The 21776-nt window shown below is 32.4% G+C and overlaps 1 protein-coding gene and 1 pseudogene across 2 annotated transcripts in view; both read left to right on the top strand.

Annotated features, from left to right (window-relative positions):
- Positions 1–962, top strand: part of TTN8 (Structural maintenance of chromosomes (SMC) family protein) — a 46014-nt gene extending 45052 nt beyond the window's left edge. Inside the window, exons 18-19 of the mRNA XM_039042258.2 lie at positions 237–464; positions 625–962. Of these exons, the coding sequence (XP_038898186.1) occupies positions 237–464; positions 625–673 (277 nt within the window). The 3' untranslated portion in view covers positions 674–962. The remainder of the gene's footprint in view (positions 1–236; positions 465–624) is intronic.
- Positions 963–19997: 19035 nt separating this feature from the next.
- LOC120084402 (protein SCARECROW pseudogene) lies at positions 19998–21633 on the top strand (annotated as a pseudogene). Its single transcript, XR_016531997.1, has one exon. The product of XR_016531997.1 is annotated as a protein SCARECROW pseudogene (transcript).
- Positions 21634–21776: the final 143 nt, after the last annotated feature.

The raw sequence follows: 21776 nt of genomic DNA, 5'->3' as shown, positions 1-21776 counted from the left end.
TATGTATTTTCTACTAAACTTGACTCCCTTGTCAATGTCCTCGGGTTGAGCCAATAGGATAAGGTGGTGCCTGGTGGTTATTATTCATTAAACTACATCATTGCTCGTCAAGTACCTTCTGTTTTATAGAGTATTTTGGATCCACTTTTTATATTTCCAGGGAAAGCCAATTAACTTATCAAGAACCACAAATTACTGTCAACTGATGGCTGTTCACATTGTTCAATGTATTTCAGTTTTAGGCCTTCGCCCTTTTTCATATTGGATGAAGTGGATGCTGCCTTAGATAACTTGAATGTTGCGAAGGTCGCTGGTTTCATTCGTTCAAAGTCATGTGAAGGTGCTAGGATGAGTCAGGACGTGGATGGAAGCAGCGGTTTTCAAAGTATTGTTATATCACTGAAGGATAGCTTTTATGACAAAGCCGAAGCTTTAGTAGGGGTTTACCGGGATTGCGAAAGAAGGTAAGCTTATAAAACATATTTCATGCACAAATGTATTTGAATGATCGAATATGCAAAATTTTGGCCATCATTCTGTTGCATTTGTTGTCTAGCCTAAATATCTTGTTTCCTGGTAGGATGGCCAAAATGTCTTAACAAATAATGCACTTGTGTTTCACAGCTGCTCGAGAACGTTGACATTCGACCTTACAAAATATCGGGAATCGTAGAAGCATAGTTTGATTGGTTGAAATCTGTAGAATGCCAACAAATGTACACTACACTGTTGTAGAGCTTCTTCAATCCTATGCATAAGAATGATGCTGGATTTGTATTTCTGATGGAAATGATACCTTAGAATTAGAAAGTACTTGCAAAAGTGTTTCCTGTAACCTAAAATATGCTTCTCATCAGTTTTTGTAAATATTCTCATCATGGAGGGCCAACTCCCATGCTTCTTTTTAGTGTATTTAGCTTGAAGTTTACCCAAAACAATATATGTGTTTAGTAGTTAACCAACTCTTCAGGTGAATTTGGGATGTGGGTTTTAAGAGTAGTTTTTGCATTTTGATGATTTTTTTTTCTACGTGCATTTTTTGAGGAAGCTAATTGTTAGATTAATTGGGAAAATAATGGTGTTTGACTTTATATCTAATACCATGAAAATTTTGGGAAAATGATTGAAAGGAGCTAAAATAGTAAATAACTACCATAACTAATATTAGGATAATTGCGATGGGTAACACTTTTAAGAGTTAATAATTAAGTGTACAACATTTTTAAAGAATTGTAAATATAGCAAAATCTATTCATGATAGACTTTCACTGATAGACTTCGAGAGTTAGAATCTAAATTTTGTTATGTTTGTATTTTTTTTTCTTTTCATTATGCTATATCTATTAATTTTTTGGGTATGACTTGACTTATCATCATGTTAATTTTTGTTTTCTTGATTTAAGATAAAGAGATGCAACAAAATTAGTTAGTGAAAGAAAAAGGTGCAAAAACGGGGAGGGATATTCCAAAAAGTCTATCATTATGATCAAAGTTGGTACTTCACCATTGAAAAAGCGTCAGAATATAAATTTCTAAAAATATCAACAAAAAAGTTAATTAGTCAATCGAATATTAAAATAACTTTTAAATTTTGATTAGAATTAAGCATGCATAAACATTATTTCGATTGAAGATATGCCTCTAACTTCATCTATTACTATTAAGTATCTTCTGAAAAAAACGAAACAACACAAACAAAAAACGAAACAACACTTCACCTAATTTGTTAACATTTTCCTAGAAGATAATAAACATTTTGAAAGGTCTCATGTACAACTTACTTCTCTTACCTGTAAATAGATCGTTTTATATCATTCTTCAATTCGAATTAGCTACAAATTTTTAATTACATGTGTAGTTAAAAGACCGAACATAATAAGGCAATACTTTCTTTTAAGAAGCCATTTTGGTTTATATGAGTTCAATTTTTAGTATAAAAAACCATTTTACCCCTAAATTGTTAAGTTGTATCAATTTTCATTATACATATTTAATACATCAAATTGAACTTGGAATAAAAAGTGTTGCAATTTCTACCTATCTTTTAATTCCGCTAATTCACAGCGAAACTCCACAAACTAATTTCATTTATACTAAACAAGTTTTGCAGAAATTTTAGTTTGATTGATGTATAAATTAACCATTAAAAATGTCAAGATTTACAAATCTTAACAAAAGTTCAACTTCAATTTTGTTTCTCTTTAAAATTTTATCAATTTTGTGTCAGATATGTTTTATAGTTCATTGAGCGCATATAATAATACTATTTTTTTTTAGAATCTTTTGAACGAAAATTAATTAAAAATGTCAAGATTCACAAATCTTAATAAAAGTTCAGCTTCATTTTTGTTTCTCTTTAAAATTTTATCAATTTTGTGTCATAGATATGTTTTATAGTTTGTTTAGCGCATATAATAATACTATTTTTTTAGAATCTTTTGAACGAAAATTTATTGGAGAAAAATTGCAACACTTTTAAATTTGAGGTTAAAATTATCTCAACTTAACTATACAATTCTAATAATCTAAACAGTTTAGTTAAAATGGATACTATTTTGATTTTTTTCCATATCTATATTAATCACTCCATACAAAAGGTTAATAAGATATTTTCAACTGATGGATCAAATTAAGAAACACGAAATAAAAATCTGATTGAATTTTAAAATATAAGTAGAGCTCAAATTTTCTCAAAAGTATTTTTTAATCTATAATAATAAAACATACTTAGGTTGATTAAATAATTAGGAAAAATATTCTGTAAAGCCATTTGGCATGATTTCCCTTGATCTAGAGTAGGTATCATTTTGCTCAATCAATCCTTCCTTTCTTTTTATAATATTTATTTCTTAATGACTTCAATATAAAGTTCCAATTCATATTATTAGTGATGATTTCAAGCAACATCACCAAAATTTAAAATAATAAAGAGACTTTCTATATATATATTGTTCATATCATATCATTAAATATTAATAGAAATTCATATATAAAATAAAATTTCGACTTGTGAATAAATTATACTTTTGGCTAAGATCTTTCTCCTTTTAACTATAATATATCTCTCAATTTGGTTCATCATCTTTTAAAATTCTTAATTTTAACATTAGTGCATTCAAAATTTTATAATTATTAAAAAATTGTTATAAAAAAGAAAATGTTGACTCAATAAAAATAAAAGAAGAAGAAGAAAACATACATGCCACTAAATTAAATATTGTTTTTTTTTTTAATTTTTTTTTTTTATAAATATCCATATTAATATGTCATTTGCAAAAGAAATATATTTTATTGATGAACAAATCAAATTTTGTTGATTGATAAGTTGAATTTTTATGTCTTAAAGTAACCTTTTGAGTGACATGTCTATATTTTTTTTCTTATAAAAAGACTTGTTCAAATAAGTTAATGGAACAAGAATTTAACAGTATTAAAATTTTTTAAACAAAATTTGACAATAACTTTTACGCTTGAATACATGAAAAATAAATTGAAAATTTTTTTACTAAAAAAAGAGAGTTTTCATGAAATTAAGAACTAAAATTTGATTATTATCTAAAAGATTAGGAACTTTTGTAATGACATTATATCCATAATGCATTACTATCTACGGATAATATAAGTTGTTTTTAAATATTTTCAAATATAGTAAAATGTTATTGTCTATCTAGATACTAATAGACATTTTATCATTGATAGACTGTGACATTTTGTTATATTTAAAAATATTTTCAACAATTTGACATTTAAAACAATTTTTCGATAATATATAAATCTTCAATTGTGCTAAAATAGTTAGACTGATCTAGACATTTATCTATCTCATAATTCTATCAAATGATCCTATCGAATTTATTTGCATTGGATTCAAAATCAAGTTTATATGTACCTTTCTTTCACTTTTTGGTTTCTTTATTTTGTTTTCTAAAAAATCTAAACTAAAAATTTGAAGGTGTATATATGTATACAACAAAGACGAAAACCATAATTAAATTTAAAACCTAAAAACTAAAAACCAAATGATTATTAAGTCATTCAATTAAATTATGATTATTCTTTTTAATTAAAAAAATTTGCTCAAATTAACATCAAGTGATCAACTTCAACGTACTATAAGGGGCATTTGAAGCACTAAATTGGTTATTATGGTTAGTGATTATTGTAGTTGGTGGATTATAATAGTCAATGGGTTATAATAGTTAATGTTAGGGTGCAAACAATTTTAGTTTAAATTATAATAGTTTGTATTTTGTGTGTAAACCATTTTTGTTTTGGTAAAAAATAGGTAAACACTATAGTAAAGAAGAAAATAGAGGATAAGTTACAAATAATAAATATTGTAGCATATAGTAAATACTGTAGGAAAGAAGGTTTTAATATAGTATTTACTAGACTTAATTGTATGTTACATATGGTTGTATATACCACTGTTATATTTTGTGCCCTAAACACGGAGTAATTATAATATCCCACCCCATCAACTTCTAGTTGGTGTCCTAAACGGCCCCAAGTATTTTGAGTTTTGCAAAACTTTTAATTTAAATTATCGATAAATCCAAACCGACATTCAAGCCAAGGCCGAGGCTTGGTGTACATAATGCATTTATCTACAATTTTCTAAAAAGTGTTTTTAATGGTGCCCTAGTTTTAACACTTGGGGGCCGTTAAGTTGGTGCCCTAAATGGCTCCCAAGTGTTTTGAGTTTTGCAAACTTTTAGTTTAAATTACTTTTTAGGTTTTTTTAAGTATGCATTTATCTACAATTTTCTAAAAAGTGTTTTTAATGGTAAATTTCATTGATTTCACATTGTATTGAAAAAGGGGTGTTCACGGTTTGACTTGGCCAATCTGCATATGTTTTGTCATTTCAGCTCGTTTTTTCTTTGAGTTCTTTAATTAAGAAATGGAGATCTGGTTATTTTTCAAAGATCGAAAAATTAGTTCACTCACATAGAGAGAAAGAAAGAGAAGGAGGGAGGTCGATGAGTCGACATTGCTGCAATAAAGAGAGAATTCAGTGAAGAGACAGATGGAGGTCGAGGGAGATAGACAAAGTGATAAAGAATCAACTAATGAAGGAGATAATAAAATTCTACGAGATAAAAATGAAGTTCAAGAAGCTCAAACCATCTAAAATGAAGCTTATACTGAAAATCAATGGGAGGTCACTCCAAATCAATGGGAGGTCACTCCAAGTCAACCTCATGTGGCAATCATTATGCCACGAGGACCAATGACAAGAGCTAGAACTCGAAGATTTAAAGAAAGATTAAATCTTGGAAAATTGTCAGAAATAACCTTTCCAAGTTTTGACTTTTCAAAATTAGCATCCTTTTTGAAAATTCGTAAGAATGTTTTTCTAAAAAGTTAACTTTTTCTAACTTATCAATTGTTTTGGACCTTCCCAATACATCTCGCGCATTACACACCGAGATTCTGTTATTTTTTTTTTCAAATATTAAGTAACTTTCCCAAATCTTATATATTTTCAAATTTTTTTGTAAATATTATATCAAATATTTACTTAACTTCTCAAATCTTTCCTATTTCTATTTTCACAATTATATTGAATTTTCAAATTATTCAAATGGTTTTCAAATGATTGATTTATGATTTTTAAATTTGAGAAACATCAAATTTTGTAAAAAAAAATAAAATATAAGAAATATATAGAATCTTAGTATTAATCTGTCTGAGAATTCACCGAAAAAGCCCAAATATAGAATCTTGGTGTTAATTTATTCGAAAATTCACCAAGAAAGCTCAAATGTATAAAATATCGGTGTTAATATGTGTGAGATTAATATCGAGATTCATATTTTTTGTACCTCTCTTTCTTTTTTTTTTGGCAAAATTTAATCTTTCCCAATATTTAAAAATCAAAATACAATCAATTAAGTTCCATCTAAAAAAATAATTTGGATAATTAGTAAGTTGAATAAATTAGAAATTGGGCTGAAATTTCAAATTATGTAAGATTTTGATGTAAAATTTGGTAAAGATAAACGAACTTGAAGAAAATTTGAAACTTTATAAGATTTGGTATAAGATTTGGGAAGATTACTTAATATATTTGTTAAAATTGGTAGAATCTTGGAGTAATCTGCTTGAGATGTACCAAGAAGGTCCAAATCAATCGAACAGTTAGAAAAAGTTGATTTTTTTACTAAATTTTAGTAGCCGATAGCGCCCGAGATGCAATGAGAAAAACTAGTTGAACGAGTTTTCAAAAAGCGTGTTAGATTTGTAAAGTGAAAACTTGAAGAGACTATTTTTGACAATTTTCCTTAAATCTTTGCTTCCAAACTAAGTTTTCAACCTATGATGAAGAATTTTATTTTAAGCTTCAGGAGACATTTGGTCACCTAAGATGACAAATGACTTTTTTTTTTTTTTAAATGATAAATACCTTCTGCTAACATCACATTCCTGTGAAATTACTAAAATAAACTCACACACACGAAAAATCTATCTTGCCTTGCTCTCACTTCCTTTTCTCAATTACAAAGCACTCTCATCTCTCTCGCTCTTTTGCTCTTTGTTCCTTTTCTACACGCGAAAAATCTATCTCGTTTTGCTATCGCTTCCTTTCCTCACTTACAAATCACTCTCATCTCTTTCTTGCTCTCTCTTCCTTTCCTCACCTACAAATCACTCTCCTCTCTCGCTCTCTTTGTACCTTTCCTAACTCATAGATCACTCTCCTCTCACAGTTGGAGTTGATGTGTGATTTTTTTCCGAAGTGGTCGCGCCGGAGAAGACGAAGAAGGAAGGTGAACAAAAAAAAAGAAAAAAAAGTTTCACAAAGTTGCTCGCCGAAGGAGAGGAAGAGGAAGAAAAGAAGAAAAGAGAGAGGAAAAAAAGAAGTTGGTCGTCGGGGAAGAAGAGGAAGAAGAGGAAGAAAAAAAGAAGAAAAAGAAGTCACTCGTCGGGGAAGAAGAGGGAGAAGAAGAAAAGAAAAGAATTTGAAAAAAGGGAAAATTAATATTTCATACATGCATGATGTCAGCAAAAGGTCAATTAGGAATGAGTTTTAAAAAGTGGAGCATTTGTTATTTTGGGCCTCCAAAATAAGTCAATAGTGCAATTTTCCCATATAGACTATACAGGTGAAATTGTTATCTTTTATTTAGTATAAATACTATTGTATTTTTTACATTTGAAATATAAGTTGAATTTGAATGAATTTCTCATAGAGTTAAATCTGTCTCAAGCTTTTATGTTTTTTTTGTATTTTTGTGTTTAGAATACATGTTTAGAACTTTCAATCTAATTTAATCAATTAGATTGTGCAGAGTTTGAAATCTTGAAGATAGGAACAAATTATCCTCTCTTCTTGATCTTTGATCATCTTCCCAACCCGAACCTATTATAGTTGTGGAGGTTAATCTTGAATAAGAGGCGTTTTTAAATGTATTTGAGTCAGTTTTCTTGATCACAGAGGGAGGTTGACAAGAGAGAGATAAAGGCATGAGGGAGATCGAAGGAGGTAAGCAAAGAAAAGGGAAATCGAGGGAGGCCAAAGAAAGATCGATTGGTGGGAGAATGAAGGAGTTCGAAGGGAGATCAAGAAGGAGAGCATGATAACTAGAGAAGAAATTGCAACATAATTTGCAAATGTCAGCCGAACAAAACCCTAAAATTTAGGTTCATATATATATATATATACATACACACGATTTGGTTCGGTTTTAAATTCAATTTTTAAATCTAAGACCGAACCAAATCGTTTGGTTTTCTTATTATTTTAAACCAAATTGAACTGAAATTTAGTGAAAACTAAATTTTTTGTTCGGTACGACAATATTTTTCAATTTGATCGATTTTAGTGATCACACATTTGTTATAAGACGATTATTCTATTCGTATATATGTTCGTTCCTTGTTTAATACTTCCAAAAAAAATTGGTTACTTATTTTACCCCTAGGTTGATAGAAGTCTATCAGTTGCTGTCCGTATTTTTTTTTTTGTTATTTCTGTAAATAGTTTGACATTTTTTCTATCTGTGAAAATTTCTCTTTATAAATTATATGTCCTATTTCTTTTTTCTTTTTTTTCTTTTTTTCTTTTTTTTTTTTTAACTCAAGAGATTTAATTATTAGTTTAACGCATCTTAATAATAGGACTAAATCCTTACAAAATGAAGAAGCAAAATGTTACAAAAGTTGGGAACTAAAGGTATGTTGAAACTATTAATCAAATTCTCTTTTTTTCTTTGTATAAAAAAACTCTAATATTATTCTTATTATCTCTCATCTCTAACATCACATCACTGTTATTATACCAATTAGAGCATAATCCGCCAGATAAAATATAATTATTTCTTAAAGATTAATGATTCAATTTTTCATTCCCGCAATTGTTAAACTAAAAATAAATAAATAAAATCATTATTGTGATTATTATTATTATCATCATCATTTTAAGTTTAACGTGTGAGAATGAGAATTAAAATCTTAATGGTTTGTCCTGATAAATTAAACTATGGTTGGATTGACTAATCTCTCCAACCACTATTTATAACAAACAAAAAATTATAGAAGTTGAGTTATGAAAATTTTCTTTTAATTATATTTAATGTTCAGTTTTAATCAAGTTTCTTTTTTTAGATTTTTTTTTTTTTGGTTGAAAAGAGTTTCTTTTTTAGAGTTAAATCTAAAGTTTTTATCTTTTTTCATTGAGATTTTGAATTTTGAATTATAATAACGTGACCGACCATGATCCTTGTTACTTTGAGATCATATCTTGTATTTAGAGTGTGCATCGATCTGGTAACACTCTCGCAATCCGCACCGAAATAGTGCTTTATCCCTAGATATCTAGTCAACTGTTGCGTCTCAATGCATTTCAGGGAGAACCAATTGGCTTTGGGTTCGAATGACATTTTACCTCTAACCACATTTCATCCGCTCAGTTTTATATGAGAGTGAACTTTCCATGTAAGGTTTGAATTACCACTTTTGTTTTACTTCAGTTCAAAGTTGTTTGTTCGTTCGCTGGAATCCACTCTCTTATTTTGTTATTTCTTCTTTTTGTTAAAACATTGACATTTTGATTATTGATTTGATGATATTTCCATCGTTCAATTTTTTTTTTTCTTTTAAAGAAACATAAACTATTTCATTAATATGATGAAATAAATATACAAAAGAAGATCGAAAGGAAGGTTTTAAGAAAATTAATTGTGATCACAATTGCTAAAAGAAAAGGGTTGTTTTCAAATATAAGAAAATGAACTAACTTATTTATAAATATAACAAAATATCATTATCTATCAGTGATAGATTGATAGATGTGTATCTGTCTATTGTTGATGGACAGTAACATATTGTTACATTTGAAAATATTTTCGATAGTTTTGTCATTTAAAACGATTACCCAGTGATTAAGAGTGAAAGATATGTCCAGCAAAATAATTATTTTAAATGACAAAACTGTTGAAATTTTTTTTTAAACATAACAAAATGTTACTGTCTATTAGTGATAAACAGTGATAAACAATGACATTTTGCTATATTTGTAAATAAGTTAACTCATTTTCCTATATTTGAAAATAACCCAGTATTAGGGTAATTGATGATAAAGCCTTTGACTTTATTTTAAAATGTTCATATTCTTTCAAAAGTTACAATTAACTTTGGCTTTTCATGTTAACTTTTATTTTTTTAAAAAAAGAAAAAGAAAAAGAAAAAATCTTTCGCCTTTCATGAACGTTTCGAAACTATCTTTTTGAAGTATAAATCCATTAGAACTATGAGTGGAAATTGTAACATGGAATTGTAGGGGTTGATGCCCTAAATCTCATGGGTCAAGTAGTTTGTAATTGTAATGACAAACAATTTATTTATTTAATAAAATATGATATATTTTATTTATCATTTAGTCGTATTAACTCACACAAAACCAATAAACTAACATCCAAGGTTATCATCTGTAGTTTAAACATGTAGGTAGAGACATACAGGTAGATCATGTTGAAGTGATAACCTAAATAGTCTGTAGTAGATGGATAAGGTTAGATACCTTATCCTGGTGAGACTACGAATATGACCTGTTTTGTAGATGTTACAATTGTTGTAAAATGCTACAAATGATCTTATCCTAATCATTCATGTAGCGACATGTTAGCGGGGGTATTATATACAAAGGAGTTTGTATAAGACCGGACCACAAAATGACTAGTCACATTATATAATACCATTAATAATAGAGATGTACATTTCACCAAGATGACCATAGGTGACATAACCTAAATCTTGAGTGAGTTGTGAACTTCTATCTATGAAGGCGGTCATTTGATTTGTATGGGTGAAAATGACCAGATTGCCGACTTAATAAGCCTACCATTTCGGGGATTCGTCTGATTGGAGAGTTGGGAACACAAGATGGAATTCACTAATTCCTTAATGTTAGGGTAAGTAGATAAATTGCTCCATTAAAAATTGATTCTCGGGCTTGATCAATGTGACGTCTGTTGGACTAGCAGCAGCATGCAGCGGAAGCGAACAGGATCGATAAGCACTCTAATTCATTAATTTTGGCATAAACAAAAACATGCTTAAACAGAGTATAATGGGTTTCAAGAACATAAATTTGCCGAACCATTGAAATCTTTATTTCCAGCTGCTAAATCCTCCAAATCTTTGTGCAGACCACCACAAGATCTTCCCTACTATTCTCTTGGTGTTCTAGATTGAGTTGTGGAACTCAAAATAAGCCGGAATCAAAGGGAATTTAGAGAAAGCTCACTGCATCAACCAATTGAAGAACACCTTCTTCAATCGAATTTTTCAGCTAAAATTCATTCGGTTGCATCATCCTATCTTCACTCCAATCTCTTCAATATATTGTAGACTATCATGTAAAAAGATTTGCTACATGGGATGCAGCTCATGTTTGGAGTAAATGAAGATTGAAGAAGTAGGTTTCATTGTGAGCAAGTTGAAGATGAAGATGGAAAAACCCATTTTTTCTTTTTGTGTTTTTCTATTTCCAAAATCCAAAATTGATTTTAAAATCATATTTTTTTTTCTAAAATCAAAATTTATTAATTTTACAAATTAATTTCATAAATTAATTTTCTAATAAAATTAATAAATAATTATTTAAAAAATTTAAATAATTCTAATTAATTTAATATCCAATATTAAATTAATTTTATACAAATTCATCTTCATATATTTAAATCATATTTAAATATATATTCTTCAATTTTGTTTGATTCTATTTTGAACATTTCAAATGAACTTATCACGTTACTCTAAAATTAATCCATTTTCGAGCTAGTAGAGGGACCTCGTGAATCTACAGATCATGGGCTCCAACGATCCAAGATTAGTCGGCTAAACTCATTAGACCGATCTAACCCCCATTCGTTAACTAATGGGCCACTCCACTAAAGCCCATAGTTGAACTCCCCCATTGTAGATATATTATGTCCACTCGATATAACCATGAGTAGTAAGTCAACCTTTCACAGGTTGTTTATAATAACGGCTGGGTCAAATCTCTGTTTTACCCCCGAAATTACCTCTTGTTCTTTAAGTCCCCACTGATCCCCTAATGAACAATTGTTTTGTGATCCAATCAATAAAACCGAGTCCCTCTTAGGCCAATGAGAGTGTGGGATCCCTTGTTCAAGACCCAGAATTAGCATTTAAGGGAACAACATCTCTAATATCCCTAAAAGCAGGTAGAAGTGAATTCCCTCTTGCACCCTATGTTTCTAGTTATTTATCCGGTCTTACCCCTGAAATGGGAGTCTAATTGAGCTAGCGCTGTTGAGTCAACCCTCACCTATGAAAATCTAAGAGTAATCCAAATAAACAGGAGTTCATAGTTAGCTCAGGATTAAGGTCAAGTTACCTAGGTCACTGCTTTGAAATAGTCAGTCTTAAATAGTAAACAATGTTATAAAGTAAGAGTGACTCATTTCGTGGTCCGATCTTGTACAAACCCTTTTGAACAAGGACACCCCCATTCCTCATGTTCAACATGAACGAATTAGGATCACTTCGTTTGTAGCACTTTACAACTCCTTGTAATAACTACAGAGCAGGCCGCATCCAATAATGTTACTAGAATAAGGTATCCAACCTTATTCATATACTATAGATCATTTTTTACTATTTACTTGAACCTGATCCACCTTTATGTCTCCACATAAAGTTCAAGTACTCATCCAATAGTTAAGGGACTTTTAGGTTTATTGGATTTTTATTCAAGCAATACATCTATTCATTAACACCTTTATTGAATTTTCAGAATAAGTTTCATTGTTTACATACCACGAGTTTTAGGACATAAAACCTAACAAACTTTCACTTGGACTAAAACTCCAGTGGTAACTTATATATCCGATATATAAGACTGAGTTTCTGAGTTTTATAGAGAAATACAATAAACTAGGGTATCCCATACCCATCTTTTATCATTCGGTATCCCATACCCGATATTTCTCCCACTTGCCCTAGGTTATCTGGTATTCCTAATCCTATTAGGTAATTCTCAAACACTTTATCTGAGAGAATCATTGTAAACTTTATTTAGTATGTAATAGGCTTTTGAATAAATTATATGGGGCATCTTAATTTCAATAATGGCCAGGAAGCACACTTTCCTCCCACTACATTGAGGTACTCTCAACTCTTTGAGCAAGATGCATCTGACCTGTCTTAATAACTCTTTGTTAACAGTCAGATCTATAAATCTTTAAACTTTCTATACTTTGATTTAGCCGTTCAAATATCTAAATATTTGCAAATGGCTTTTAATAGTTTGATTTTTAACAGAGGTTGCTAGAACAAACATAATTTTTGAAAATGAACATTCATTTATCACAAAAATATATAATTTGTTCTTTACAAGATTTACAAAATCATGTAACATCAAGCAACAACTTCTCCCACTGGATGAGCTGAGCAAACGATCCCAGGGACAAGTTAGCCTGGTTACCTTTTCTCTACTCTATTTTCTCAGCAAGATACTAATGGTAGTGTCTCCTCCAGTGCCCTTCTTCGTTGCAGTGGAAACATTTCCCTTTATCTACAACGTTATCTTAGCATTTCTTTCCGGCAGGTTTCTTCTTCCCTTTCCCTGTGCTCGTCTTCACAAGAATACTCTTACTCTTCGAAGAGGAGACAACATCAGGCTTGGAGGACATTCCTCTCTTCTCGGTAGTAGTAATATTTACTTCTGACTCCAGACCTTTTGTACTCAACATTTTCTGATAAGCCTGTAGCTCATTCAACAGAGTAGTTAAGTTGTACTCAATTTTATTCATCAATGCTTTCGCACAAAATTGCAAAAACTCTTCGAAAGAGATTCTAGAATAAAACCAACTTGACTTTTCTCATCCATGACAGCACCGTTTACTTCTGCCACATTAAAGTGGACCATCATGTCTAAGATAAGTTCACGAACATTAGTCCCCTCTTTCATATGACTGTTGTAAATGTACTTGATGGCATCATGCCTGAAGGTGAATAACGGTTGTCCAAACATCCCTCACAGAGATTTCATAATCTCTTTGCCAGTACTCATATCTTCTTTACCAACACATCAGATAAGCTAGCGAGGATATAAGCACGGGCTTTATCATTAGCCCTGGCCCATCTGTCATAGATATCTCGAACATTTCGGTTTGTGTTAGAGCTAGGAATGGGAGGACAATCCTCAGTTAAGACAAACCGTAAATTGTCTATCACAAGTATCGTGTTCAAATTTGATTTTCAATTCAAATAATTATCCCCGATGAGTTTATCCGACGCCAACACTTGTATTATTGAACTCGTCATTTTGAAATTTTAAATCCAATCAAGTTTTAGCAATTTTAATAATGTACCCAGGATTATTCTTTTGCAACGATACTACATCAAGAAATTCTTGACTAAATACTACCTCCAAAATAACTCATATTCTGATTGTCATTTAGGTACCGCTTTTGGTAAGAATTTATTAACACTTAATAATTCTGCAAGTGTAGACCTGCTATTTTCAGATCTTACGGAATGGTATGAGTATGCCTCCGAACTAGAAGACAATGCCCAAGATAGAACTATAAGACCCTATTCATTTTACTGAAGTCTGGGTTGTTCCGAATCCTATGTTACAACCCTCCGAAAGGATCGCCGCGGTTAACAACTAGCTAGCGCCGCCTAAAAACAACAGCAAGCACAACATAGGAATCTCACGGTTCAGACTAATGGAGGAGACCGTAAGATATGTTGACACATTTCCTTCACCCACTTACTATGAACTACTTCTCCCGTTCAGCTTGATATTAACGCATACATCCACTTTCCGAATGGAGGTCACTTTCAGGGTGACACGAAGCATCATATGAATCTCACGGTGTGAACTATGTGGAGACGTGGCAGTTGAAATCCTACATTGGATTTCTGTTCGAACAACATCCCTTTAATCACCAGAGTCTAAATTTAAGCTAAAAAATACTTTCCGAAGGGAGGTCACTTCTAGGGTGACACGAAGTACTGCTTACATCCAGACTGTGAACTCTTAAGGACGCGAGAGCTAAAAATAACATATCATGTATGTTATTAATCTCCCGCTGAATTTTTCTAATAACTCTATCATATAGAAGTTATTGACTACCACTGAAGTGTTTTAATTTTTAGGTAAATTAATACTTAGGTTCTTTTCTGGCTAATAAAAAAAACTCTAAGTCTATGTGATTTATCCAAGTATAACACTTATAAATGGACTTAAACCTACGATGTCTAGGTGATAAACCCTTTTATTACCTCACATCACTCACGAATACTCATAAAACTGATTACTAACGCTCAATTATTCGGCTATAATCCCCAAGCAGGAGGTGTTTCGTAGACCGTCAACTTAAATATCCCCAGCCTTTGACAGGATTATATACCGGTTGAGTTTCTAACCCTAGTTTTACAAGTTTAACGACCTATTTTAACTAATTAAAATAAGTGGTAACCTACGTGAGCATGCAACTATTCTTCGTTATGGATTTTAAATGTCTAACCCAATTTTATAACAGTTTATAAAACTTTAGACATGCTAAACATCCACAACATACATGCATTCAATATCTAATATAACACATACATTAAATACAAGAAACCCTAACATGCATACTATATATTATAACAAATTATAACATACTTTCAATGCATGTTGCATGCTTCGTACGGTGGGATTTTAAATCTAAATGACATACTGTATGCACATACAAGATTTATTTAATTATAACATACTTCCAATGCATAAATAATTAAACACAGACTGATATGGTTTTAGTTTTAGCAAAAACAAGCAAACAAAAGCCTAGCTATTACAAAAACAGCTTCAACACCGCTCGAACCACTCCAAAACTGCTTGAACCGGACCCGAACCATCTGAACTGGACCAGCAACAAACCATTTGAGGCTGAATTGGACCAGACCTCAAGAGAACCGGTCGAACCAGCTACTCTTGCTCTCGCTCAATGTCTCGCTAAGGCTGATCGTTTAACATTGACAACCATCGTCATGTGTTTTGCCTGATCGTTTAGTGTTTGTATGATCGTTTAGCAACCAATGCATATCGCTAAACAAAACTACATGATCGTGTAATATTTTCCTTCTATCGTATAGTGTCATCGTCTAGTGCCGAAGGACGTTACACGATCACTTAGTGTCCAACACTATCGCGTAGCTCCATTGGTTAGCACGAACAATTTACTACACGATCGCTCAACTCCATCGTTTAGCGCCGCATCTTGATCGGTTTAGCACACGTGCAAGGTAAGCGATTGCTTAGTGCTATCGCTTAGCTCTCGACACGTCGCCCAGCTACCACGCATAGGTAAATGATCGCTTAATGCTATCGCTTAGCATTTCAACGCATCGCTTAGTTGCCGCATAGAGGTAAACGATCGCTTAGTGCTATCGCATAGCGACTCAACGCATCGCTTAGCTCCCGATCAAAGGTAAATGATTGTGGTAAGCGATTACTCAGTGTCATCATATAGCTCTTCACCGCATCACTTAGCTCCCACTCGAAGCTACACGATCGTGTAGTGCCATCGTATAGCAATACAACGCATCGATTAGCTCTCGAGGTAAAAGATCGTCTAGTGACAACACCTAAACAATCAACGCCCGAAGCTACACGATCGTTTATCTTTTCTTCACATCGTCTAACGCATGAAACTAAACGATCGCTTAGCTACTGAAGCTCAACGACGATATGAACAGAGGTTGATTTTCTGGAATCTGCAACTCGACCTCTTCGCTTGTTTCTTTGAATTACTGCCTAATTTCAACTCTAATGACTCCAAATAAATTACAAACTCTTGGGAAGACATATAAGCTCATCAAACAAGAGCCAATTACAAATTTAAACGAGAAATTAAAGAGAAATTAAAAGTCAAAACTCAGAAAACCATATCAGTACAACAATTTCATGTTTTCATATAAAACACCCACCAAACCAAAATTAAACCGAATTGAATGCTTATATGATGCTCTTTTACTAATTGTTGGACTGGAAGAAGTACGTAGCGGAAGCGAACAAGATCAATAAGCACTCTAATTCATTAATTTTGGCATAAACAGAAACATGATTAAACAGGATCGATAAGTACTCAAATTACCTCTTGTTCCTTAAGTCCCCACTGATCCCCTAATGAACAATTGTTTTGTGATCCAATCAACAAAACCGAGTTCCTCTCAGGCCAATGAGAGGGCAGAATCCTTTGTTCAAGATCCAGAATCAGGACTTAAGGGAACAACCTCTCTACTATCCCTAAAAGTGGGTAAGAGTGAATTCCCTCTTGCACCCTATATCCCTAGCTATCTATCCGGTCTTACCCCTGAAATGAGAGTCTTATTGAGATGGTGTTGTTGAGCCAACCCTCACCTTTGAAAATCTAAAGGTAATCTAAATAAACAGGAGTTCATAGTTAGCTCAGGATTAAGGTCAAGTTACCTAGGTCATCGCTTTGAAATAGCCAATCTTAAATAGTAAACAACGTTATAAAGTAAGAGTGACTCATTTCGTGGTCCGATCTTATACAAACCCTTTTGAACAAGGAAAACTCCATTCCTCATGTCCAACATGAACGAATTAGGATCACTTCGTTTGTAGCACTTTACAACTCCTTGTAACAACTACAGAGCAGGTCACATCCAATAGTGTTACCAGAATAAGGTACCCAACCTTATTCATATACTATAGATCATTTTAACTATTTACTCGAACTTGATCCACCTTTATGTCTCCACATAAAGTTCAAGTACTCATCCAATAGTCAAGGAACTTTCAGGTTTATTGGATTTCTATTCAAGCAATAAATCTATTCAATAACACCTTTATTGAATTTTCAGAATAAGTTCCATTGTTTACATACCACGAGTTTTAGGACATAAAATCCAACGACGTCACACCCTCTCTTGGACCGAGAGGGGTTTTGTCATAGTTCAACTATGACTTATTGTTCATTAGAGAGATCAATGGTACTTAAGAAGCTAGATATAACTACAGGGGCAAAACGGTAATTTTGGTCCAGTTGTACGTACGAGCAATTTGTGAAGGGTCATCGCACTATTGACTGGTTATATCCAATGGACACATAAATATATCTGTAGTGTGAAGAATGCAGCTATTGGTCTTTAGTGGAGTGACTGACAGTTAATAGATGCTGAATAATTAATTAAACTTCTTTAATTAAATTATTCATAAGGAGTTTAATTAATTATTCAAGTACCATTGAAGCTTCAATCTACAGGTTCATAAGGTTCATTCTGTAGCTAACAAAGATTATGAGAATTAATTTTGGATTAATTTGAATTGTTCAAATTAATTGAGCGAATTAATTATATGTGATATAATTAAATTTATTGTCTATGTGATATAATTAACATAATGTATTTGATACATTATAATATAAAATTTATTTGAAATGAAATAAATATTTAAATATGATTCAAATACTAATTGTATGAATAGGATTCATATAATTATATTTAATATAAATATGATTTATATTAAATACCATGCATTAATGAGAGAATTAAAAATTATAAGTTATATTGTATTTGATACAATATAAAAACTATAAGTTTGGTGAGTGGGGGTTGGTTCATGAGACCTTCATCTTCTATGAGAAGTTTTATAGGAGGAAATCACTCTATGTAATTTGCAGTGAGATCTTTTTCCTCTCTAATTTTTTTTTCCACCCTCTCCCAAAACTTAGAACCCACACACTCTTAAGGATTCTCCACCCAAAAAAGAATACAGAAGGCTCCACTTGGTGGTGTCCTCATTGGGTGTTCGTGATCGTGATTGATCGTGATCGTTTTGGAGAGGTATTTCGTGAAGAAGGTTTTAGTTCTTCTAGGGTAATGTAATTTTTAACCCTAATTCTTTTCCTCTTCAAAGCATGCTATAATTTTATTATGCATAATTGGTTGTTTTGTAAAATTTTGATTATGTGTAAATCTAAAAATAGGGACGACCCCGCTTCCGCTATGAAATTCACCGTTCCTTCATGAATGAATTTTTTTACACTTTGAGTTTAGGAGGGAGACATGAATGAAATGAGATCACATCTAAATGAGAAAGATTAATGAGAATCAATTTTGGATTAATTTGAATTGTTCAACGAGGGAATTAATTATATGTGATATAATTAAATTAATATAATGTATTTGATACATTATAATATAAAGTTTATTCGAGAGGAAATAAATATTTAAACATGATTCAAATACTAATTATATGGATGAAATTCATATGATTATATTTAGTATAAAAATGATTTATATTAAATATCATGCATTAATGAGAGAATTAAAAACTATAAGTTATATTGTATTTGATATAATATAAAAACTATATGTTATGTATTATATATGATAAAACATATAGTTATATATATAACAAATTAGTTATTATATATATATATTTAAATTAAAATTATTTTTTAATTTAATTTTAATTTTAAAATTAAAGGGAGGGAAATAACTTCCTTCCCCTTAATTCTTTTTTGATCTAACGTGGTGAGTGGAGGGTTGGTTCATGAGACCTTCATCTTCTACGAGAAGTTTTACAGAAGGAAATCACTCTCTATAATTTTCACTGAAATCTTCTTCTTCTCTCATTTTTTTCCCACCCTCTCCCAAAACTCAAATCTCACACTCTCCTGAAGGTTCTCTACCCAAAAGAGAATACAGAAGGCTCCGCTTGGTGATGTCTTCATTGAGTGTTCGTGATCATGATTGATCGTAATCGTTTTGGAAAGGGATTTCATGAAGAAGGTTTTAGTTCTTCAAGGGTAATGTAATTTCTAACCCTAATTCTTTTTTCCTTTTCAAAGCATGCTATAATTTTATTAAAAGGCATAATTGGTTGTTCTATAAAATTGATTTTGTATAAATCTAAAAATTGGGATGATCCTACTTCCACTGTGGAATTCACCTTGAGTTTAGGAGGTAGACATGAATGCAATGAGATGACATCTAAATGAGAGAGATCCCGCGGATGTGAAAGTATGATTAAAAAAGGCTTAAAAAATTGAAAACTACTACATAAAGCAATAAGGTGCACCCTCCTTTTCGGTGACTCAATCATAGGAACTCCATTTCTATTCCAACGCAGGGAAATGCCGAGGCCATTAGATGCTTAATCTAGATTCCAAATCCTTATCTAAATCCAAAGCTTGAGACATTATAAGTGTGGTGTTATTTTCTTTTACATCAATGTCACACTGTTCCAAGTGCCAATTTTCATCCAACATTTTCATGATTTCTATTTTAAGGATAAATTTGAAACCTTTATGAAAGGATAAGAATAATATTGTAACTTCTAATAAATTAGGAGCCAAAATGAAATAATAGTGGTATTTCAATTGCACTCTTATCTCCCCCAACAAGTATACGTATATGTCATAGATTTTGGCTTTTAGCACTTGACTTTTTCTCTATGGCTCGGTTTCTGCCGGCCATTTTCTTGATACTTCAGATTACAAGATTAAAAAAAACTAAAAAAAACAGAAAACCAAGCTCTTCTGTCCGCCATTAAAACAGCTCCCATGCTCTTTCCTCACCAACCTCCCACCATATATTTTCTTCTTCTCTCCTCCCCCTCAGTCTTTCCCTTCTCCGATGAAGCTCGGCCGACCGGAGGTCGTTAATGGATGTCTTCTTCAACCACCTCATCCCCATGAACCTTGGGACTATGATCTCCCTTCTTCTTCAACCTCCATCACTCCTATCCTCCATAACCAAGCCTTCAGCTTGCAATGCAACGAGTTTGCGTACTTGGTCGACCATGTCAATGACTTACAAGAATCCAGCACTGATGACACAGTGAATGGCGATGAAGTTTATGTAGGAAGTGGAAGACGTAAAGATGTTGATGATCATGGATTAACTTTGATCAGCCTCCTCTTTGAATGCGGTGTTGTGATCTCTGTCAACAATCTCGTGGAGGCACACCGGATGCTTCTCGAGCTCACTCAAATGGCGTCACCTTACGGTCAGTCGAGTGCAGAGCGTGTGGTCACATACTTCGCAGCCGCCATGGCTAGTAGAGTCGTAAACTCCATATTGGGGATTTGCTCTCCTTTACTCAACTACAAAAGCATAAACAACTCCTTCCAACTTTTCTACAATGTTTCACCATTCATCAAGTTTGCTCATTTGGCCTCAAACCAAACCATACTTGAAGCACTCCCACAATGTGACCTAATTCACATCATTGACCTTGACATCATGCAAGGCTTGCAATGGCCTCAACTTCTACAAGCTCTTTCCATGAGGATGGATAACAGTCGCTGTCGCCATGTGAGGATCACTGCTGTGGGCACTACCATGGAGCTCCTATTCGACACAGGGAAGCAACTCTCCGATGTTGCTCAACAGCTTGGACTATCTTTCGAGTACAACCCCATTGCGGCAAAGGTAGGAAAGATCGATGTATCAATGTTGAAACTCCGACGCGGTGAGACAGTAGTTGTGAATTGGGTTCGACACTGTCTTTATGACACTATCGGAGCTGATTGGAAAACCATTGGACTAATTCAGCAAGCGGGGCCTAAAGTTTTCACATTTGTGGAGCAAGATATGTGCTATGGAGGAGCATTTCTAGATCGTTTTGTTAGCTCTCTACATTACTACTCTGCCATTTTTGACTCTCTTGGAGCTTGTCTAAGAAGTGATGACAGTAATAGAAATCAAGTGGAGCACAGCATTTTGTATAGGGAGATCAATAACATATTGGCAATTGGAGGGTCTTCAAGAAGTGGAGAGGAGAAGTTTAGGGAATGGAGAAGTGAACTAAGAAAATGTTTAATTGAAGTTCCAATGAGTGCAAACTCCATGGCTCAAGCTTGGTTGATGTTGAACATAAATTCTAATAACCAAGGGTTTAGTCTTGTGCAAGGGGAAGGCGGGACACTAAAACTTAGATGGAAAGATACAAGTCTCTATACTGCTTCTTCATGGACTTGTTCCAATGGGGCAGTTGCACTAAATTAGAAATTTAATCCCTAAACTTAAGCCATTATATATCTCAGTTTTAGCTTTGGATTATCTTAGGATTGTGTTTCTATTTAGTTTTTGTCAAAATAAATCAACAAAATGCTATTAGTGCAAATTTGCCCAATCATATTGTGTCGATTAAGCCAAAATTTACATCAAATGCATGTCAATATAAACATTGCTCAACTAGTTAAGGCATACTCTCAACCAAAAATTATATGTTCGAACCACTCAATGCTTTTTAGCTAAAAAAAAGGTAGGACCGCACA

This window comes from Benincasa hispida, chromosome 9 (genome assembly GCF_027475165.1).
Source record: "Benincasa hispida cultivar pf3 chromosome 9, pf3_genome.v1.1, whole genome shotgun sequence".
NCBI classification, from domain to species: Eukaryota; Viridiplantae; Streptophyta; class Magnoliopsida; order Cucurbitales; family Cucurbitaceae; genus Benincasa; species Benincasa hispida.
Note: the sequence above shows the minus strand (reverse complement) of the source record. Positions and strands in the feature narration are given on the sequence as shown.